Here is a 20,445-nt window from a genome sequence, read left to right as displayed (position 1 = left end):
GACACTGATGACAGAAGCTAAGATGTCACCATTTGTAGCCACAGAGCCTTCCTTTCATAGCCAGTAACTAAGAGCTTACAATATGCTCCCAAAATGTGGGATACAATCAAAACCTTGCTACTCAGTACCCACTAAGCTACTCGGTAAGTTTCTATCAGTCAGTCTGTCCCATTACCTCTGTCCCACTTTGCATGTGTACTTAAATATTAATTGAGGCTTAAGATGACCGTTTATCCTTTACTGTGACTTTTTGGTTTAGATCCATTTTCTCCCAAAGAATAACAGAGATACCCCATTTCTCAATGCTCTGTTCAGAACAGGGCTTCTCTCAGGCTCAGTCTAAGGAATCTTACAAAAGCAGAACGTCGACAAGGAGAGCTACTGGGAAGAAAATTTGCATCCCATTATTTAGAACGTTTTCCTGAGAATTGATAATTGTGATTCACATTCTCAAAGGCAAAAGAGATTCAAACCCAGATGTCCCAAAGCTTCCAATCCTAACCCATAAGCAAACAAATATGAACACACGGTGAAATTAGCTCCACATTCTGCTATTTTCCGTATCTAGATCTTCCCCACCACCACCACATTTTCAGTTGTATTGCAATACGAACTACTGAAAGAGTTAATTTAGGAAATGCTGGACAGTTTCAATGGTGCTTAAATACTTGCTTCTGATGCAACTGGAGTCAGCTAGTGAACATAACCTGCTCAAAATAGTCCGAGTCACCCCAAAGTGTCCTCTTTGGCAAGCAAACTATTCTCTGCATTTTTTCCCAAAGCTGTAAATAAACACAATGAGGCACTGAGACTACTGTGCCTAACTAGCAGTACATGTCCCCTAAAGCACTCACAGCTCAGCCCCTCGCATTGAAGCGCGGTTGGAATGGTGTACCCCACCCACCAGGCCGACAGCTCAGAGAGGCCCTGTGCTGACCCCAGCTCACCAACCCATGCCCAAAACAAGATACAGAGGACAAAGAACATCCTGTGAAGTTCTCCTTCCCTACTCATTCTCGACACTGCTGCCAAATAAAGAAGCCCTTGTTAGAGGAAAACCAAAGCGGCAGTTCTGGCCATTTGAACTATACATAACAGCCCATAATGAGCAAACAATAAGCAACTTATGTTGAGAAAAGCCTATTCTACAGCAAGGCACTCCCCAAGGGGGGATCCCCGGTTTTCCTCTGCTCACTGAGATGTTGTGCTTCCTCTGCAGTACTGTGGTGTGCACTAAAGAACAAAAGGGGAAAAGGAGAAGTCAGTCTCTCCCATTCTGTTGGAACTTTTAATGGACCATCAGTAATCGGTTCCAGCATGTGGCTAAACAAGTCACCTGACCAATAGGCGAGGCTGGGAGATTTCACAGAGGGGGAGAGCTTGGAATTCAACCCTACCACAGAGTTGTGATGTGATCAGGTTTGACAGCTTTTACTGTACCAGCTTTTGAACATATTTGATAAAATGAATAAACTCAAATGCAGAGGTCACAAGTGAAAAAGGCATTTGTGGATGCTATAAAAAACAAACACAAAAATAAATCCTCTTTAAACCCTGTAAAACCATTACTGCTTTATGCAGATGAGTACTCAACAGAACACTGTCAGTCTTGTCTGTCTGATTCCTGCAGGGTACTGGAGACACTGTAAAACGCTATGGACAAACCTATAATTTAAGTTGTCAGGGTACCCTACAGGTCATGAGCAGCAGATGGAGAAACTGTGCAGGTTCAGGTTATAGCTGTGATTCAAGTAGGGCACAGATAAGTCTTCCATTGGTTTGATCCTATGCACAGGGAGGAATTCCCTATCTATTCCAAAATCCAGGAAATGACATGAAAGTTATTAGTTACCTCAGGAAGCCTCATGACAATACTGAACTTCAGCTTTTCATTCTCCTCAGTGTCATCCAGATCTACAAGGGAAAGGGAAAAAACCAACCCACCACCATTACTGGTAACCACATAACCAAACCTTTCAACTCTCACTTAAGACATTCTGAATAAATACAATTTCTGTAATGAAATGAAAATTTTAATTTTAAATAAGGGCTATTAGGAGTGTTATTTATGTTTATACTGTTTATATAAAATTTTTTTGTATATTTGTATGCAACGTCACCATTTTACGTAACAATTTATACAGTAATTCAAACATGTTTTGACTAAGTAGAACTTCCCATATTTATAGTATTTCATTTACCAAGACCAGGCACTGACCATTACTACATATTTGTCCCTTTTCTTGAACACCAGAGAAACAGCATATTACAAGGGAACGTGGTTGCAGCTGTGATGAAATGCATTACTGTTTGAGTTGTATCACGGTGCTGCTCCATCCCAGGAAACTTATGCTACAGTTCTCTCTTCCTCCCTTCTGATCTCAAAAAGGCAACTAACACAGGTGTGATGCTAACTGAGCCTGCAACTGCCAATTTGCCTCACTCCCCATTTCATTCCAAAACCTTAGGCTCTTGATTACTGTATCGATTCATACAGAACTGATTTTAACTCCCATCTTTAGGTAACCTTACGATATATTTAGAAGACATTCACAACCTTGATATTTACTAAAAATATTGGGATGCTGGGTCAGGTAGGCTTTTGTTTACTTATTTTCAATTTTTACTTCCTAGCACTGAGATTCTAGCCATTTGCTAATCCTAGCACTAGTCACAGAAATCCCCCAACAAATTCTATGATGATCTTGAGTATTCACTTTTCTAAGAAGTCCCAAGTGGAAAAATGATAAACTCAAATTCTCCCCAAACAGATATTTCTTTGTCTACTACAGTAAGGATCGATCACATAGTCCGAGTCCTAAACGTCTCCTTTCAGCTGGCCAACACCATCAGCTACAGCCCTCACTGAAAACACACTCTGGAAGAAGAACCGAGTCTCCTGGGCAGTAAATCCTATGTCTGAGTTTGAATGGCTGAAAGGACAGCACTCCCAATTAGCTGGCTGATAACAAATGAAACATGAAACTCACTGTACCTTTCAGCAATTTCCTGACACATGTTTCTGTCAAATGCAAGACTCCATTATCAATATAGTGCAGGAGGGTGTGCAGAGGGAGACATCGAACACCAAGCCCCAAGTGCAGAGTGTGAAAACCTATGAAAGAGAAACTTGTTTGGTACAACAATATATTATTTTTTTCTACGTCTGTATTAGAGACTGGCATTACTTTAGCTAAAGCCAACACTCTCCTTAACTTCTGACTGTTTCTAGTTGGTGAGAAAGTCAGTTTATCAGAAGTCACGTAGTCTTATTTAGGCATTTTTTAAGTCCTCTCAAGTACCATCCTCTCAGAAAGAGGAAAGCCAAGGGGACTGAAAACATTCATTATAGTCACACACAGCCATTAAACATCTCCAAGCTGTTGCCTTATATCTGAATTGTTCTATTAATTTGTCTTTTATCTCCCTATTTCCTCCCAATTAATCAAAACCTGAGGCCTTGCCACCCCCAGTATGTGGCTGCCACCCACACATTCCCACAGGCAGCGTTAAGACTTCAGTTTCTCAACATCAGCCAGATGATGGTCTTGCATCACATGACACCATTACATGGCAGCATTTGCACCCACACAGTGTAAGTTTGAGGGGCAACCTCATACCAAAACCAGTTTCAAAGACTGGTGACAGATCAGGAAATACAAACTAGAAAGATTCAAACAGAATCAGAAAGCATTATGAAGTTAAGTCGTCTTTCCCTAACAAAAATAAGCAAGTGCTTTGAAGAGATTCTAAGCGATTATGAGGACCTCTAGGAAATAAATGAAGATCTACTATCAAAATCAGCTCTTCCATCAGGGCTGGAGGTAATCCTTTCAGGATAAAACTGAAAAATATTAGCAGGGCAACAGCATGAGAAAAAACACTCTTTTTTTTTGCTCCAGGATAGGATTTTCCATGACACTAAAGTCTAGCTGTCTAAGAAAAATATATAAATAAACCAAGTCTAAATCTTAGTTCTGAGCTAAGACCATGCCCAAGCATTCCACTGGAAGCTGAAAACAGAGAACTAAACCTCTTATTTGTTGTCTGTATTTGTCGTAACTATTCAGTTTTGTTTCATTTCACTTGCACATGTTTATGGAGCGTCTTCCCCTCTGTAACTGTCTTGAATAGATTTGAATATTGCCAAAGCTAACTTCACACATGTGCTGCATCTACTGCTCTTCCAGGAGGAATTCATAGCATTGCTCTCCCCATGTATGATTAGAACAGCAAAACATAGGACTTACCAGGAGGTAAAGGCATGCACATGCCATTTGCAGCTTCCAGAATCCGACTCATGATGTGGAACACTGCAAACTCTCCTGCACTTCCTCTCTCATCACTGTATTAACAAAGTAGCAACATATTAGGAACCTGAGATGCCCACACTCTCCTAGCTATGTGGTCAATTTGTTGTACTACATGTGCACTAAACGCATGCATTTTGGGTGAACTGTCATGGGATGCGATCTTGTTTGCTTAGGTGTCTGTCACCTGTCGTACTGACATTCACAGTGGAGTAAGCACTGACTGTTCAAGTGAGTAGTATTGTTGAAGACCAAAATTATTATGCCCATATTTTAAAAGGCAGGCAGAAAACTTTAACAAATGAGTTGCTCACAAGCAGAAGATGCAGGAATGAAGCTGGTATCGCCTCCAAACTTCTTTCATTATTCGATGTACCAGATTCAGCTAAAACAAAAAAGAAAAGACTGAATGTTTCTAGGAGCCTGTGTACAGCAGGGCCTTGACCTTCATTCATATCACACATCAGTTTATGTTAAAAACTTATCATGAGACTCCTACTAAGACTTCAGTATTTATCTTCAAGAGGCTTAAAATCTGAACTGATTAAGATTTGAATTGTAACTGAATTGCCCTATTCCAGAAATCTAAAGTAAGTGCTTCCAGCTCATCAAAGCATTGTGTACAACATGCAGCATCTTAACACATCATGCTTCTTGGGGGTCAACTGATCTTACGCTCTTACATCAAATTCTCAAAAATCTGTTTGCCATGAAAGCAAAAACAGCACGTCCAAGTAGCTGAGCATTCAGCAAGGAAAGGTTCCTAGGGCCCAGACAAAACTGGATGATGCTGAAGACAGCAAAATACTCAGTTTGCTGAAAAAACTCTGCAGGAAGAATCACAAATCTAGTCCTGGCAAGGAGGAAAGGTGAGACAAGCAAAGGCCTCTGCTCTATTGAGTTTCCTTTTTGTCCATAGTGAAATAAAGCAATCCCTTGGCCCATATTGTTGCTGCTTTGCGCTCCCAGGCTGACCTCCAGTACAGACTATTGGCATACAAAAGCCACAAACCCTGGTCTCACTTGGGCCTTCTAGGCTTCTGCAGCTGAAGGAGAGAAACCACGCATGACAGAGTTGAAATAACTTCCTCTAGTCAGCCCCTCATGGTTGTCATGTGTAACCACTTCCATACCTCAGCAAGCGAATTGAGACATTTCCTCTACACCTTTTATCTCCTGGCCTCAAAAGTGCACTAATCAATCAATCCCAGGAAACTCTCAGGAAGCAAGTCTGACCCCCATTTTGCAGAGACATGTCACAAGAACTTACAAACCCTTCCCCCGCTCCCTGACATGGCCAGAATCCAGGAATCCTTTTCCCCTCTCTCTCTTCTCATAGGCTCTGCCCCCTCCAACCCTCTAACTTGTCTTGTCACAGGCTCCGAGCAAGAGAGAAACAGGACACACAGGAGAAGCTCGTATGCAAAGGCCAGAAGAGGAATATTGGTCTTCAATAATGCTCGTGAGTGCTCTCCTCTGTACCTTGGCCAAGGTACCTCTACAAGGTAGCACCTTTTCCTTCCACCCTCCATCACTCTCTCCAGCCTTGCACAGCTACCTGACACAGAACAACCGCTTTCCATCTTCACACTTTCTGGATGTAGTGGAAAGCTCCAGTTTAATCTCTCTGGAGTATGGCAAGTTTTCTCCACTCATTTTCCAGGAAATGGGTGATTTCCAGTTTTCAGAGAAGGGTCACAAGAACAGCATCTGCTGCCAGAATTACTTTCATCTCTGGCCAGAACACAGCTAAAACCTCTGCATTGGGAGCTACAGCTGGACCTGAAGATCAGTGTTGAGGTGAAGGGAAGCTTCTTACAAACTCCAGAATCACCTCTTATTATTTGTGCAACAAAAATTGCATTGGTATGATACTCCAGAATCAATATTCTTTGCTTAACAATACAGCAAACTGTACAGCTTTCGCAGCATATAGTAAGACAACAATTTCTTAAGCCAATGTCAACCTAGCTAACGCAACATACTTAAATCTTAAATACATGCATGCTTGTGACATGGTACCCCCACCAACAGCACCACTCACTTTGGAGATCAGCCATAATGGACATCGTAGAAAATACATACAGAAATAGAAGCCATGTCTCAAACTTTTTTCAGTATTTAACACACAGGACAACGTTCATGAGAGAAAGGAAGTGTTATCTTTTTATAGAAGCAACACAGACAACGTTATCTGTTTTATAGAGGGAGCACAGGCAGCTTCCTCTCCCAGGCTAGTAGCAGGTCTCTGGGGGAGCCAAGTTAAGAGCTAAACCTATACCTTCATGGCAAAGCTATTGTTCATTTAGTAACAAAAATGTACAACATGACGTTTTTCTGGGCAAGTATCAGAAGCCATTTCCCTGGAGTGCTCTAAACTAGTGAGAGAAAACATGATCAACAGCAAGACAGTGCATGCAGTAGGGCCTAGGCTGACACTGGCAAAGCACCTTGCTGTCTTCAAACATCTGTATTTCCAGGCAAAGGTGATGAGTACACTGAAGTTCCACTACAGTCGTTTGGAACCACAAGTGCTCAGCTTCTGTGGCTGTTTCTACAGGAAAGATATAGAAGCAGCCAAAGAAAACAATCAGGAGCAAAGGAGAAAAGGAAGGGAGACAAGGTCTTGCTGTCTTCCAGATCCCTTCCTGTTCAGGGGATACAAGACAGTCCTCCTCCTTCTGCGGAAACTCAAATTCAAATGGTGTCTGTCTTCTATTCCTCTGCAGTTGAGACCACATCAGATGATAGCTAGCCACAGACATCAGTGAAAAAGCTGCAGGGGCTGCAGCAACTTTCAGGGAAATTTCAACAGCTTATTCTGGTCTGCCTCTTTCCTGTGCCACAGGCTGGCTTTTCACTCTGTCCCCCGCTTCCGCTTGCTGTCAGGGCAGCAAATGTCATGCTGCTTCTCTAAGTTATATCCCCCCTTTCCTGACCCACTGAAATGAAAAGAGTGAGAGAAACAGATACAGAGTAAAGCTAAGACAAAGGGATTGCAGGGCAGAGAGAGAATATGGACATAGAAACAACTACTGCAGGCTAGGTGGCACGTAGACTGGTAACCAGGCGTACTCAGGCTCTGCAGACCTCCTCAGCAAACAAGGGAATTCCCACTGAGACATTTCATTCACACTTCCCCAGGTTACTTCTCTGTATACAAATACACACAGTTCTCTGATAGCAACCAGCCACACCAGTCTGTTGGTTTATGAGAAACTGTCTGTGCTCCCATGTTCTGGCTACTTCGACTTCAGCTGCAATTGATTTATACAGTGGCTACACACCACAGAGCCCTATTTTCAGCCACTCCTTTGCTCCTGAATGTAATAAAAAGATATTTTATGAAAGCAGACAAGCACATCATTTCAGGTCTCTTCCTGTTTCATCAGTTTCAGTAGCTCAGCTACATGCTGCTGATGCTGCAGAAAACTGTCAGAAGAATCAAAACAATTCATTCCCCTGAAGAACTTCAAAGCATTTAGGATATAGAAAGGTTTAAGATGCAAGAGTTTCTGATTAGGATGAGGGGAAACCCAAGCCTAACAATGAAATAATTTCTAAAGATTTACAAACAGCACCTAAGACATGCCAGCCAGAGGGCAAAAGCAATTTTTAGAGACATCTTTGTTTACAGTAGCTTTTCTAAGAATGAGAAGTCTGTAAACTGAGTTGAGAGAATTCTTACTTTTAGTGACATTAAAAAAAATAATCCTGAGAGTTTGCTAATGGGGAGGGCTGAGATTTGTTTTGATTGTAAGAATTAGTCTACAATAATTTAGTCTCGCAGATCAAGGCTGCACAGGTGTTTTCATTTTTTTATCTTAGTTTATGTTAAGAATGAACAAATGGTAACTGGAAAACCAATGAAAGGAGAAGAAACATTCCGCTTGTGCTTTTTTCAGCACTGTTTTCAGGTATGAAGCTTTGGTTCATGCTGTACTGTTCCTATTTTAATCAGCCGCTAGTTTTTCTTTCCTATAAAGATACAGAAAACAAACTGCTGATTACCAGTGAAACAACTTGTCAAGCTATAGAGCGAGGCCTGAACAGAAAAGGCAGTAACCTCAGTGGAAGCTGCAGAGCTTCAGAGAACATTGTAACATTGACAGCACAACCAATTTGCACAGGACTTCCGAAAAAATGCAGGCACCAGTAGCCTCAAGAAAGTTTCCTGAGATGGACATCCCTAGAAATCAGCACTGTGGGGAGTTTCTACTAAACAATGTGGCAAGGCTAGCACAAAGACAAAGAACATGATTTACTAGTTGCCATGTGAGCTTTTGTGGACTCTGCATTCTGCACTTAAAGGACTTGATGTTGAGACAGACAAAACCAGGTACAATTTCCACGCACAAGAGTCACTGTTTTTACAGCTTATTGTTTTAAAAGTTTCTCTTAAGAGGACGAAGGACAGAAAAATAAGAATTTGGAAAGCAAATTTTCACTGTTGTTTACATGGATTTCTTCAGGCAAAACTCTGTCTCCTGTTACACTCACAAAAAGCCCATCAAAATCAGTATGTAGGAGTAGTGATGATTTACTGTCCTGTCATACTGGAGTGAAATCTTTTTTTCTTAATTTGTATTTCCCCTGATGGCACTTTCATTATTCAAGACATGCAGCAATGTATTCTACAGAAAAAAAAAAAATGGATCTAAAGACCATTCTTTCAACCTTCAGGATAAGTTCACACTTTCACTTCTGGGAGTAGACCATATTTGTACAAGCTGTAAAAGGAACTGTTTCTTCTGTATTGTGAGTGACCAATACATCTCTTTTTAATATTATTTAGGTATTATTATTTCCTTCAGCAATATATACAATATTAAGCAGCAACATATGGTTAAACATCTTAAAACCAATCTCCTCCCACCAAATACATGCTATATACACACAGTGCATACTCAAGAGACACCACCCTCCAACAAATACATGCTTGCTTACAATAGTGACTATGAAATCAAACTAACCAGGTTTGCAACGTAATCCAAAACTATTTGGTCAATCTTCTTTTTTCCTACATACTGCAGATGTCTCATAAGGTGATCCTTTAGCTGAACAACCATCTAGAAAAAAAAGTCAACAATTCAGTGTTCTTGTGGCATCTTCAAAAAGATGCAAAAGCTCCAGCAGGTGCAGGGCCTGATCAACAGGCATCAGCACAACAAAATGTTTCCCTGTTAAAGTCCAGTTCAGAGCGAGACCCCAAGCTACCACACCATCTTGCCGAATTCAACAGCAGATCTGAATAGTCAAAATGGTTACTTGGTGCAAATTCAGCAAAATGAGTGCTAAGTTGAACTTTCAATGACATTGAAGAAAAAAAGCTTACAGTTCTTACATGTCTCTGGATCAAGCCAAGCAAACAGGGTGAAAGAAGGATTTTAATATGAACATTGAATCCTGAGAATACAAGTATTTATTACATACAAATAAACCTGAGGAATTCTACGACAGAGGAAACTAACACAAGTACAGTTTGTGGCAGTAGCCAAGAACCCGAGAACCTGAGTGATTAATGGCAACTTCAGGTTAAACATTAATTGTAAAAGTCTTTAAAATCAGGTGGTTGTTATCATACAGTCCATGCCACTCCCTACCCTCTCCTTCCTGAAATATTCTCTGACCTCATGTAGCTTCTGCTGATTGCAACTTAAGTCCATGCTGGTTCTTTGCTAAGAATTGCTATGAAGCGTTATTTGTTTCAAAGCTCAGAGAAAAACTGAGGCAAATAAAATCTTTGTCTCAAGCAGTTTACAAGTAGATTAATCTCAGTGTGTCAGGACAGCAATACAGGTATTAGGAAAGCATAGACAAAAGAACAGCAGTGACCTTTTTTGGATCGGTCTGAATAAACTGCAGGGAAATATGCAGAGAAGCTTCAGAGAATGAGAGGCAGAACTTGGAAACAAGGGGGCAAGACTGCAAAGAATGAAAGTTTGCCTTAGATTTGGACAGACAGGACAGTGTTGATATGCACTTCACAGATGCAGTGCTGAGACCTTCCAGTGCATGCTGAAGAGTTTTATTTGGTTTTAATAGTAGGAGAACCAGAGAGAAGTGAAGATGTGTATTTAGACAGAGGGAGCACAGGTAGTGATTTGAGGTAAGATTTATTACCCAGAAGCATAAGTATGGCATATCTACCATAAGTATGGTAGATCATCAGTGAAAAGAGTGCAAAAGAGGAAGGGATCTCAGAATAGCCATAGCAGTTCCAGAAGTGAGGTAGAAGGAAAAGGAGACGGTAAAAAGGTGTTAAAGGAGCAAGAAGATCTGTGATCTTCTCTTTGAGGGAAGCGGTGGGTGGGGAATTCACCTATACATGTTTTAAGGATGTAAAAGTAGCCCAAAAATAACTGACAGATTAAGACGAAGTCAAGGACGATGGAATAACAGTTTCTAGCCAAGGAAAAGTTGTATTGGGAAAAAGCATTATGACAAACCAACCTTCTATCGCTTTTTTTCCCCTATGCCTTATGATAGCACGACTATAAGCGCTAAAACTTAGGAAAAACCATGTTTGTTCCATAACTACTCTGAGTGAGCTTCCACTCAGCGCTGGAACTTATAAGCTTACTCTTTACATTTGTTGAGGCTGTGCGTCCTCTAGTGCACACTGACAAAAGCACATACCAGTCCCATTAGCAACTGCTGCTGATCGTCTTCCTCTTGAAAGAGAGGTACTAGCCTTTCCTCTGAAATAAACAGAGCAAGAATCATTCAAGGACATGACGCTACAGAAATACCATGAGACTTCAACCAACTTCAAAAGTACTTCGAAACATACACAAACAAAGCAGAAGTTGTGGTTTGATCTATTCACCTACAGAACTAAGGTAGTAAAGAATCAAGGGCTTCATAAGAGAGAACTGAGGAATGGAAAATAACCCTGTATCTGCCATCTCCCTCAAGTGCTTAACATTGAGCATAGAGGAACACAAGCCTGTCACACCACTTTATGCTTCACTTGCATTAATCTTTTCTTTCATATTTAAGTAAGAGTTATCGCAGTGTGGTGATTCAGTAGAGCAAAGAGGCACAGAGAACCTTCTGGTAACACCAGTGCAAATGCATATGCTATTTAGATCTTGTCATTTACAAACCAACAAGCTAAAACAGCTGCATGGGTTTTCCAAGGAAATGGCTAGACAGAAAGTAAATACTCCGCAGAATCACCTCCCACTTGCCTGGTTCTCTCCCATGGTCTGGCTGCTTCTGTTGTTCAGATTTGCAGACCACTATGTAAAAGAACGCAGCTTTTCTAACTAAATGGGAAGAGGCTATAGCATCTACTGAAATTTAATACCCTGTATTTCCTAATCCGTGCTTCCTGTCTACTAACAGCAAAAGAAGAAAACCAATCTCCTATTTCATCATGTAGCATAAAATCAAGTCAACATTTTACAGACCCAAGTGCTAAATTTTTACAAAGTTCCTTCCAGCCGTCTTTGCTCACCTTGAAATATATTTACTCCACCACTTAGCAGCACAAAGGCTTGTGTAGCTTGATTTTAAAAGACCCAAAGAAAAATTTACAGGGAAGATACACTATATTGATGCTTGTTACCAGCTGGCAGCTATCTAGAAATTCTCTAGTAACAGTTATCAATAAGCACCTTTGAAAACATGAACCTGAGGCTAGCAAAGTTGATTCAAGGTCCCGCAAAGTCAGAGCCCATAGCAATAACCAGCAGTGGTGCGGATAACTGGTGTTAGGAGCTGGAAATAAATGCATTGAAAATTCTTTGCAATAAAAGGAGCAAGCAGCACTTAACATCAGCATCATTTCACAGCACACAGTGGCAGGGCACATAGAAGGCACTGATGTGCGAACAGCAGGAACATAATTTACTACTAAATTCAGTTTTACTTATTTGTGACAGAGGAACTGAGCATCACAAAATCTCAAGTGTTCCTGACCTAGGGAAATTCACTATATGTCTGCTTTCTCTACACCATGATTTTTCACCAGCCACAATCTCCTACTGTACACAAGTTCTAGAGTTGCAAAGGCAGCTATAAGTGGACAAGACTCAACAGTAACATGGCGTCATTGATACTCTGCTCCAGGAGAAAAATCGTGAAGAAGAAATCCTTAGACAGAGAAAGGTTTATAGCCTATGTTGTTAGATCCAATACGAAGCAGGAACTTCATTTTCAAGTGTTTCTAGTCAGTATATTATCCTACCATTACTATCAGAGAGAAAGTTTTCCTCTAATTTAATAACTGCTCATCTTAATGCCTCAAACTCTCCAGTGCTGAAAACATGCACAGCAATTTATTTTTAGCCAACAACAGCTATACGGAAATATTCTAATAAACCTTACAGCTAAGGCCTACATCAAGACAAGTTTTACTTACCAGAGTCCCAAGCGTCCAGATGAGAAAGCACCCTGGGGTTTGAAACAAAAATCAGCTTGTTTCATATGCATTACTCTAAAGGACTTCATAAGGACATTTAAAAGCTTAGATGACCCTTTGATCTTTCAAAGACAGCTAAAGAAATCCAAGAACTGCACATGTGGCTACATTCAGTAAAGATATTAAATAGCATTAAAAAAATTCTATCTGTCTAGGTTGCATAAAAATAACTCTTCATGTCTACCATAAATTCCCTAGCTCTAGAGGCCTGAATATTTCAGATTATGCTGTAGTGATTACAAGGATTCCAATAATTGATTTTCAGCTGGATAATCCTCTTTAAAGTAAGATATCTAATTAGACACCTAATCAGCTATTTAAATGGCATGTTAAATCTTTCAACATACTTAAACAAAATAAGAAAGGGTAAATATAATAGAAAACAGTACCTACTTTTTGGCATTTTCAAAAATATTCCTCAAATATGCTGTGGTTCTTCTCTCTTCTCTCTGGTTTGTAAACAAAAAAAAAAAATCCCCAAATGAACAAAGTAGGAGGCCAATTAAAATACTCCCTGATAAAACGTAGATCAGAAATGAAGCTGGTTTTCCCTTTGAATAGAAATAATGCACAGTGGGGCTTCAGCACGCCTTTCAACTACCCAGACTCGTGGGCACTCACACACATCTAACCTACATGACAATACAGGTACGTGCAAGCTCTGCTTTTGTTTAGTTTCTCACATTACTTTAACAGAATAAGACTTAGAGGCAATCACTTCATAAGTAAAATAACTGCAAGTCTTTGCACTTCTCATCAGATTCCCATTTCTTTATCCTCAAAATAAAAAAGCCAACTCTTCTGAGTCTGGCTTTAAAACATCCACTTCAGAGGCAGCTCTGAAGACTGTTTCAGTGCATGCATATTTACCTCTTCTGAAAGGTTATGCCATTCCCTCCTGAGCACATTATTGTGGTAATGCAAGTGTGGCTCTGCATACTTCACACTCTCCAAGTTTGAGTTGAGTTTCTCCCAGAAGCCTTTGGAGTTTTGGAACTGCAAAGTATTGCAGGGAAAGCATGAATACAGGCTCCACTTTTAAAAAAATACCTAATCACCCTCCCAATAAGTGATTGGAAAGAACCGTGATTAATGTAGCTTCATAACAATCCAAGTGAAAAAAGTTAAACAAAAGCAGTTACACTATTTTTCCCAGTACTTTTATTTCCTTGATTTGACGCCAGGGGTAGCACTCACTTAAACTTGAGGTCAAGATTTGGTGCCTGTAATGCAGATACTTTGCAACCTTAGGATCCTTTTAAGTCACTGGGAAGAAATGAGTACTTCTAGGTCATTATTCATCTGACCTTCAGATGTTTGGGACGGGATGGGAAGAACAGCACCACAGACTACACTGGCCATATTGTCTAGAATTCTGCTGACTGTAAAAGGAGCCTTAGGCAACTGCCTTAGATGTAAATGTTTACATTTGGTCAAATAAATCCCATTCTGGGTTTCTAGTAGTTCCAAATAAAGGAACACCACCATGACCCTGGCAGCTGCTGGCTGCCACTATTTTCAAGCTGCATCAATACTTACGTTGCAAACACCCATTTGCCAACCTCAAGTAACAGTGCCCCATCCCAGAAAAAAAAAAATCCAAACATTTCCATAGCAATTCTAAAGCCTTTGACTCTAATGCTGAAATCAATTTAAAATCAGCTGTGAACAGTCAGGAGGAAAAAACCCCAAATAAGTACGCACTGGTTTCTGAGCTAGTTCTTGGACTGGGTATAAAAATTTAAAGCTGCTCTTCATAAAGGGAGAGTGATGTGATCACTGCTGAGGAAGAGATGACATTAAGGCAATTTTTTTTGCCAGTTTTAAAAAACAAGAAATTATACTAGCTGGTTTTGCCCCCCCTTTATATACATTTATTTTCCCATACAGACACTACAGTAGTGATGTTCGAAGGAAGAGAAGTTTGAGCTCGCAATATTCCTCCATCTTGCATTAACATGTTGGATTTTGCTCTCTCCCCCCTACTTTTCTACAATGACAATAACTTTAGAAGAAAACATCAGAAGCCTTTAAAACCACTTCCTACTATAAACTACAATTTGCCAAGTAAAATAAGTTGCAGAGACTCAGTCCTGCCAGCCACTTCCCTCTTGCTGTCAGTTTTGATTGTCGCTTTATTGTTGTAGTTGCAGCAGAGAAAAATAGATCTCCTTTTTGCTTCATGTTAGTTATATTTAGCAGCTGGAAACTAGGAGTGCATATGGCACCATATGTTCACCCTGCTGGAGCTAACTAACAAGATCTACAACCTACTACTGCAGTATGTTGCCTAAATGTTACCAATATGAAAGCAGAGAAATATCAAGAATATAGCGTAAGGATATCATCTAGCGACCAATTTGGGCAACTGCGACAGCACCACCACTGCAAAATCGCATTCAGGCCACACAGAATTTTGTTTGATGTGTGGCAGAGGGGAAGCAAGACAGTAAGTTTCTTTCATATATTGAGTTTGTAACAGGAAGTGGTAGACTTCAGAATTAAAAGCAGACACCACTGATAACCTGCACTGTATTAAATCTCATTAAAAAGTCAAAAGTTCAAAATAAATGATTACTTTCATTAAATCTCTTATTTCTTGAGGATCATCAGGGCAAGGACTAGAAAGAGAAGGTTTCTTCATCTTCGGTGTTTCTTTTGTAGACATTTCTAGAGAGTCAGGAATTAATACCTAAGCATGAACACCTAAAAGACATTGTATTACCAGAAGTCAAAGCAAGGCCTTACCAGTTTGCAGTCCATGAAAAGCTCCCATGAAGCCTTTTGCAAGTAGTGTTTTTTTAACTGAAGGCAGAGCTCTCTGCTATACCCCTCTGAAAGGGGGCAGAGTGACAATGACCTTCAAGAAGTGTATGCCCTCTCAGATGGAACTATAGTGCTGTATCTCCCCAGCAGTGAAAGTATTCAGAGAGCCATGTAACTAACTACATAGCTGCACAGATAGTTACTCCTTAAAACATTACTCTTCACCCCACAAGGGTGGCTCAGCACAGCACAAGGGAGAGGCTGCCTTTTCCTGTGCTGATCTCTCTGACAACTGCTTGCACTAAACATCTTCAGTCTTCTCCTGGACCTCCTCCTATTTTCTCCCCTTCTTCCTCCTGCCCCTTCCTTCTCCCCTTCTGATCAAGCCTGTTTGCACCCCTTCAAGTTTGTTTTCCGTGTTTAAAAAGGAAAAAAAAAAAACAAACCGAAAACTCTTATTAATTACAATCCTTATGTAAAGCTTTTTTGACAATCGGACTCTTGACTGTTCCCCCTTTATCACAGACTCTCTCAATATCTCTTGCTGAACAGGAACTTAGTGATAAAAATATACCTGTTACCCAAATAGCACAATTCTTTTTGTGAATATGGACATAGCTCTCCCAAAGGCTCTCAACAATTCATGGGCTTGAGAGCTCCGAAAAGCTTCTCAAAGCAACAATTCACCATTGTTTCTGTGAAATGCCATAAAATCTTTGCAAAAGAAATGCTACTTGTAGGACCAGATTTGCCACCAGGGTCTGACTTGTGATGTGAACAACATACACCAACTGAAACCCCAACAACTGACCACTTGAACTTGAGCCATGGTGGGTTTGTGTCACTGGAGTTGTACAAAGCAGCCAAAACACTAAACCTCACCCTGTGTATTACCATCTTTGTCCTCACACAAGAGTCAGAGTAATTTGCAGTCAAAAGTAGCAGGAAATATTTGTCTTGAGTTCAACTCCGACCTTTTCAATCTGTTTAGGTTTCAGACAGAAATAGGAAATGAGTTCCACAATCAGGAAGTATAGCTGCTAAAGGCATTTGCCCCTAGGGGCTTGAGGTTCAATCTCAGACAAATTAAAGGCCTGCTAACTTTGACCTCAGTGAATTACAGGGATTATCTAGCAACAAATCTTCTCATGATCCGATTTTCCCAGGTGTCTCAGGGCAGTCTTTCCAAGCAAAATATGCAGAGCCCGATTCCCTGACAGCAGTCGTGAACCTGTAGCAGCACAGTGGTGATGCACTGTTGCAGATTGAGTGAACAATGGGTAATTTCACCGATCTTAAAAGATTTGGTGAACGCTGAAGCTCTATGAGCTAATCATAAGCACTGGGGAGGAAACAGACGCTCACCTCTTTAAAGTGCTACATGAAACAACATTGTCATCTATCCAGAGTCTACTCCCATGTGTTGTTGGTACTGTTGACTCTTCACATTAGCCCTCCACAACAAGCTAGTTATTAAAACCCTCTTTCAGATTTTGTTAGGGAACACTTAGGAAAATTTCAAGTATTTCTCTAAACTGGAGCTGAGGGAGTGGAATGGAAGATAGGAAGAATCATTCATATTGTTTTCAGTGGAAAGTACAATTTCCCACCCAAATAGCATGTGCTCTCCCCATCCAGCTCCCTGCCTTTTCCAGGCTGTGCAGGAATCTGTCTAGATTTAGCTGGCCAAAGCCCTAACACCAATGCAATCACAGGATGCTCTGGACAAAACAAAGTGAGAGGGTCATGAACCATTGGTACCAATGGTAGCACAATAAAATATCCCTCGAAGTGGGGATACGCAGAGATACATAGAAATCCACACGTCTGTCATGCCAAGTATACCTCCAGCTAATGAAGTCATAAAATGAAGAGGTATCAATCAAATCTAACAAGAATTAATTCTTGGAGAACCTTCCCTGTTGAATAGAAGACGACAACTCTTCATAAAAGAGGAAAAAATACATCTTTGAGCTAGCAAACGTCAGTCTGAATAGCTGGTATTTTAGTAAATGTATAAGACATTTCAAACAGACATTTCATATTTTCTGTTCACCCCTACTTTTGGATAGGGCTGTGGGGACACTGCTTCATTAGTATTTAGCACACCCCCACAAAAAAAAAGCTTCTAACCTGCAAATACGGATGTGACTTTATACTGGAACTTACCTCTAACACAGGTAGAGAAATAATGTCTGTTTCACATGTTACTCCAGGGATAATCTATAAATATAGATGAATTATAGGAATATAAATCATTAGCATAAAACATGGGCCTGTTTGGATATCTAAGTGAATCTCCATTACCCACTTCCTTTGTGAAACTAGCTAGCTAGCCCAAACTGCACATTAAGTTTTGCCCAAAGGAAATATGGAAGATGTTTCTCTCATTCACCTCATTTAAAAAATTACAACATATTAGAATGGTGTCAAATCCGAGAAATAAAAATAATCTATTTTCTCTAACTGTAGGGTCTCGCCTAAAGTTATTTTACTTCTGCAAACTTACTCATAAATCTTAACGCTACTGATACTGTTCATCTTGGAAAAAACTGCATAATTTTGCTGGTTAAATATATTTTATATTCATTATAAACCTCATATGATAAGCAATAAATTAACACCTCATTACGAAAACAGAGATTTAATCATCCGTTCCATTATAGTAGCTGTTCTTCTTTTATAAATGCTTTTATTTGTTGACAAACAATAGGACTCATGGAAAACACCACTAAGGTTAAAGACTTGACAAAATAAAATGGGCATAAAACACAGATATGGATTTAGAGCATGTCTATGAAAAGGTAAGACATGCAAGTTAAAGATTGTATTAAATGAGAAAAAAATAGACTCCCTCTAGCTATTAAAGTAGCAGCTGTTATCTTACCCCAATCCAGTCAAGCAGTGACGTGTAGGGCAAAAGTTTATCCAGGTTGTGAGTTTCTGGACACATTCTGCAGTACAGGGAGGCTGAATACAATGTAAAAAGATTTATAAGGGGAAGATTGTATAAACTACCAGTTAACAAGAGTATGCTTCACAGTCAGTTCCTTATCTAACACTTTTTTAGGGTCAAATCCTGCTGCTGTCTCTAAACAGCTTCCTCCACGGTGGAACTGGTCCCATTCCGTACACAAAAGGAGGAAGAGAAGTCCAGATGGCTGCAGGGCTGGGTCAGCTGCTTGGCTACAACTCAGCCCTGCAGGGGTCCTTTGTACAAAGGCTCAGGGCACAGGACATGCACTGGCTAGGCTGAGGAATCAGCTATTAGAAGAGAGTATCATGATATGCCAAATCCTTATGAAAAAATGGTTTGGACTGGGCTAGAGGAGATTTGTTCCTCTGCTCCAATCTCAATTATTTACATCCCACATACCCAAGACAGGAGCCAGATGGAGAATTTGCTCTCCAGTGACCTAAAATAATGATAAATCTATGTGTCCCACTAGACAGAAGAATGCATTTGACAAGCGTTGCTGCCAATCTGATTTTGAGAGAGCTATGTATCTTCTAAACTACTGATATTGCCTCTAATACCACAAAATGCAGGTCAGTTAACATAAATCATAACCAGAAAGTCCAGAAAGAAGAGAGTCAGTTTGTGACGTTGTGGCTTCTCCTTAAGTCACAACTAGGGTATGCAGGAAAATTCAGCATGCAGGAAAAGAAATACCTACCAATGATAAATTCCTGAATGGGGTCAAAAGAACAGCATGTTGACAAGTTCTCAGAAATCCACCAAATAATCTGTCAGAATGAGAACAGGGGACTTTGTCACACCTCTCTGTTTAAGCATGTGTTGTAAGAGACTGTAAAAACTTTGTTTTCGGTAGTAACTCTTTACATGAAGTAGCGATACAGAGATAAATATTTTCAGGACAGCTTTGATCAGTAAAGCAGTTCGGGCGGCCCAGCTGATGAGCCTCTGGGCACTGCCAGAAGGTACACGTGAATCAGGACTTTTCTTCTTTGGCTGATATCATTCACACCCTGACCCTGCTTTGTATAAGACACTGGTCACTGAAAAAAAACTTAAGAGGAGGTTCTTTTCCCACCTGCATTTCCAAGTCTTCTGTGTGTCGTAAGTGCAACAGAGCACAATGTAGAGCTGCCAATCTCTCGCTGTCTCGTTTGCTGTTGCGTAGGAACTGTAGTAAGGCGCTATCACTGATGCTCACAGCATACATACTTCCTACGTGGCAATCCAAGACTGTTGACATGAGTGGGGATTGGATGGAGCAGTTTTGCAACATGTCAACTCTTGCATCCTCACCTGAAGAACATTGGTTTGAGAATAAAAAGGACTAAGAACATAAAATTTGGCTGCTGCTACCAGTATTTCTCTTAAGACTCCCAGGTCCCCAGCACTAAGAAACAGTCTGCCTCTTGTACAAGCTGCCCTGTGAAGAGGAGGAGGAATGGTGCTGGCTGGGTAAAGGAAGTAAATGAGGAGCACAGTCCACACTTAGTTCTCTCCTTCCCTACTGCTGAAGCAGAGATGTACAGATCTGAGGCTCACAAAGCTGTCATAGGACAAATCAGGGTACATAGGATAGAACAGGGAAGGGCACAAGGCTAGTAATAAAAATACAACTAGCACCTAAGCATATTGGTACAGTTCAGAACTGCTCACATGCAGAATCATGATACAAACTTGTATTGGTGGACCTCTTACCATCAGTCTCAATGGCCAGAACAGGAAGGTTCTGCTCTATGATTACTTATTGAAGCATCAGATCAAACCCACTTTATTTATGCTAGTGCTAAGGTTCACCACCACAGTACTATACAGTAGGATTCCAGACTCTTTGCATCAGAGAAAAGAGGCCCACCAAACAACAGCGATGCTTTCCACTCATTTCTAGCAGAACAGTATTTCAGTATGTATACACAACAGGTATTAGCTTCCTGTGATGCTGCCCCCACACCAGTTGCAACTAC

The 20,445-nt window shown here is 40.5% G+C and overlaps 1 protein-coding gene across 3 annotated transcripts in view; it reads right to left on the bottom strand.

The window, feature by feature from the left end:
* The window catches only part of GSAP (gamma-secretase activating protein), a 47,238-nt gene that overhangs the window by 2,953 nt on the left and 23,840 nt on the right, over positions 1-20,445 (bottom strand). For all 3 annotated transcript variants that reach the window (XM_059816177.1, XM_059816178.1, XM_059816179.1), the window contains 13 exons: positions 19,560-19,777; positions 19,182-19,251; positions 18,392-18,474; positions 17,674-17,727; positions 13,609-13,734; positions 13,132-13,187; positions 12,679-12,710; positions 10,950-11,011; positions 9,284-9,379; positions 4,625-4,695; positions 4,251-4,345; positions 2,996-3,115; positions 1,853-1,914 (listed from right to left, as the gene is read on the bottom strand). In XM_059816177.1, the coding sequence (XP_059672160.1) occupies positions 1,853-1,914; positions 2,996-3,115; positions 4,251-4,345; positions 4,625-4,695; positions 9,284-9,379; positions 10,950-11,011; positions 12,679-12,710; positions 13,132-13,187; positions 13,609-13,734; positions 17,674-17,727; positions 18,392-18,474; positions 19,182-19,251; positions 19,560-19,777 (1,145 nt within the window). The remainder of the gene's footprint in view (positions 1-1,852; positions 1,915-2,995; positions 3,116-4,250; positions 4,346-4,624; positions 4,696-9,283; positions 9,380-10,949; positions 11,012-12,678; positions 12,711-13,131; positions 13,188-13,608; positions 13,735-17,673; positions 17,728-18,391; positions 18,475-19,181; positions 19,252-19,559; positions 19,778-20,445) is intronic.

The sequence above is a fragment of the Gavia stellata genome, chromosome 4, assembly GCF_030936135.1.
Source record: "Gavia stellata isolate bGavSte3 chromosome 4, bGavSte3.hap2, whole genome shotgun sequence".
Classification (NCBI taxonomy): Eukaryota; Metazoa; Chordata; class Aves; order Gaviiformes; family Gaviidae; genus Gavia; species Gavia stellata.
The sequence above is the reverse complement of the archived record's forward strand: the minus strand, read 5'-3'. Positions and strand labels throughout refer to the sequence as shown.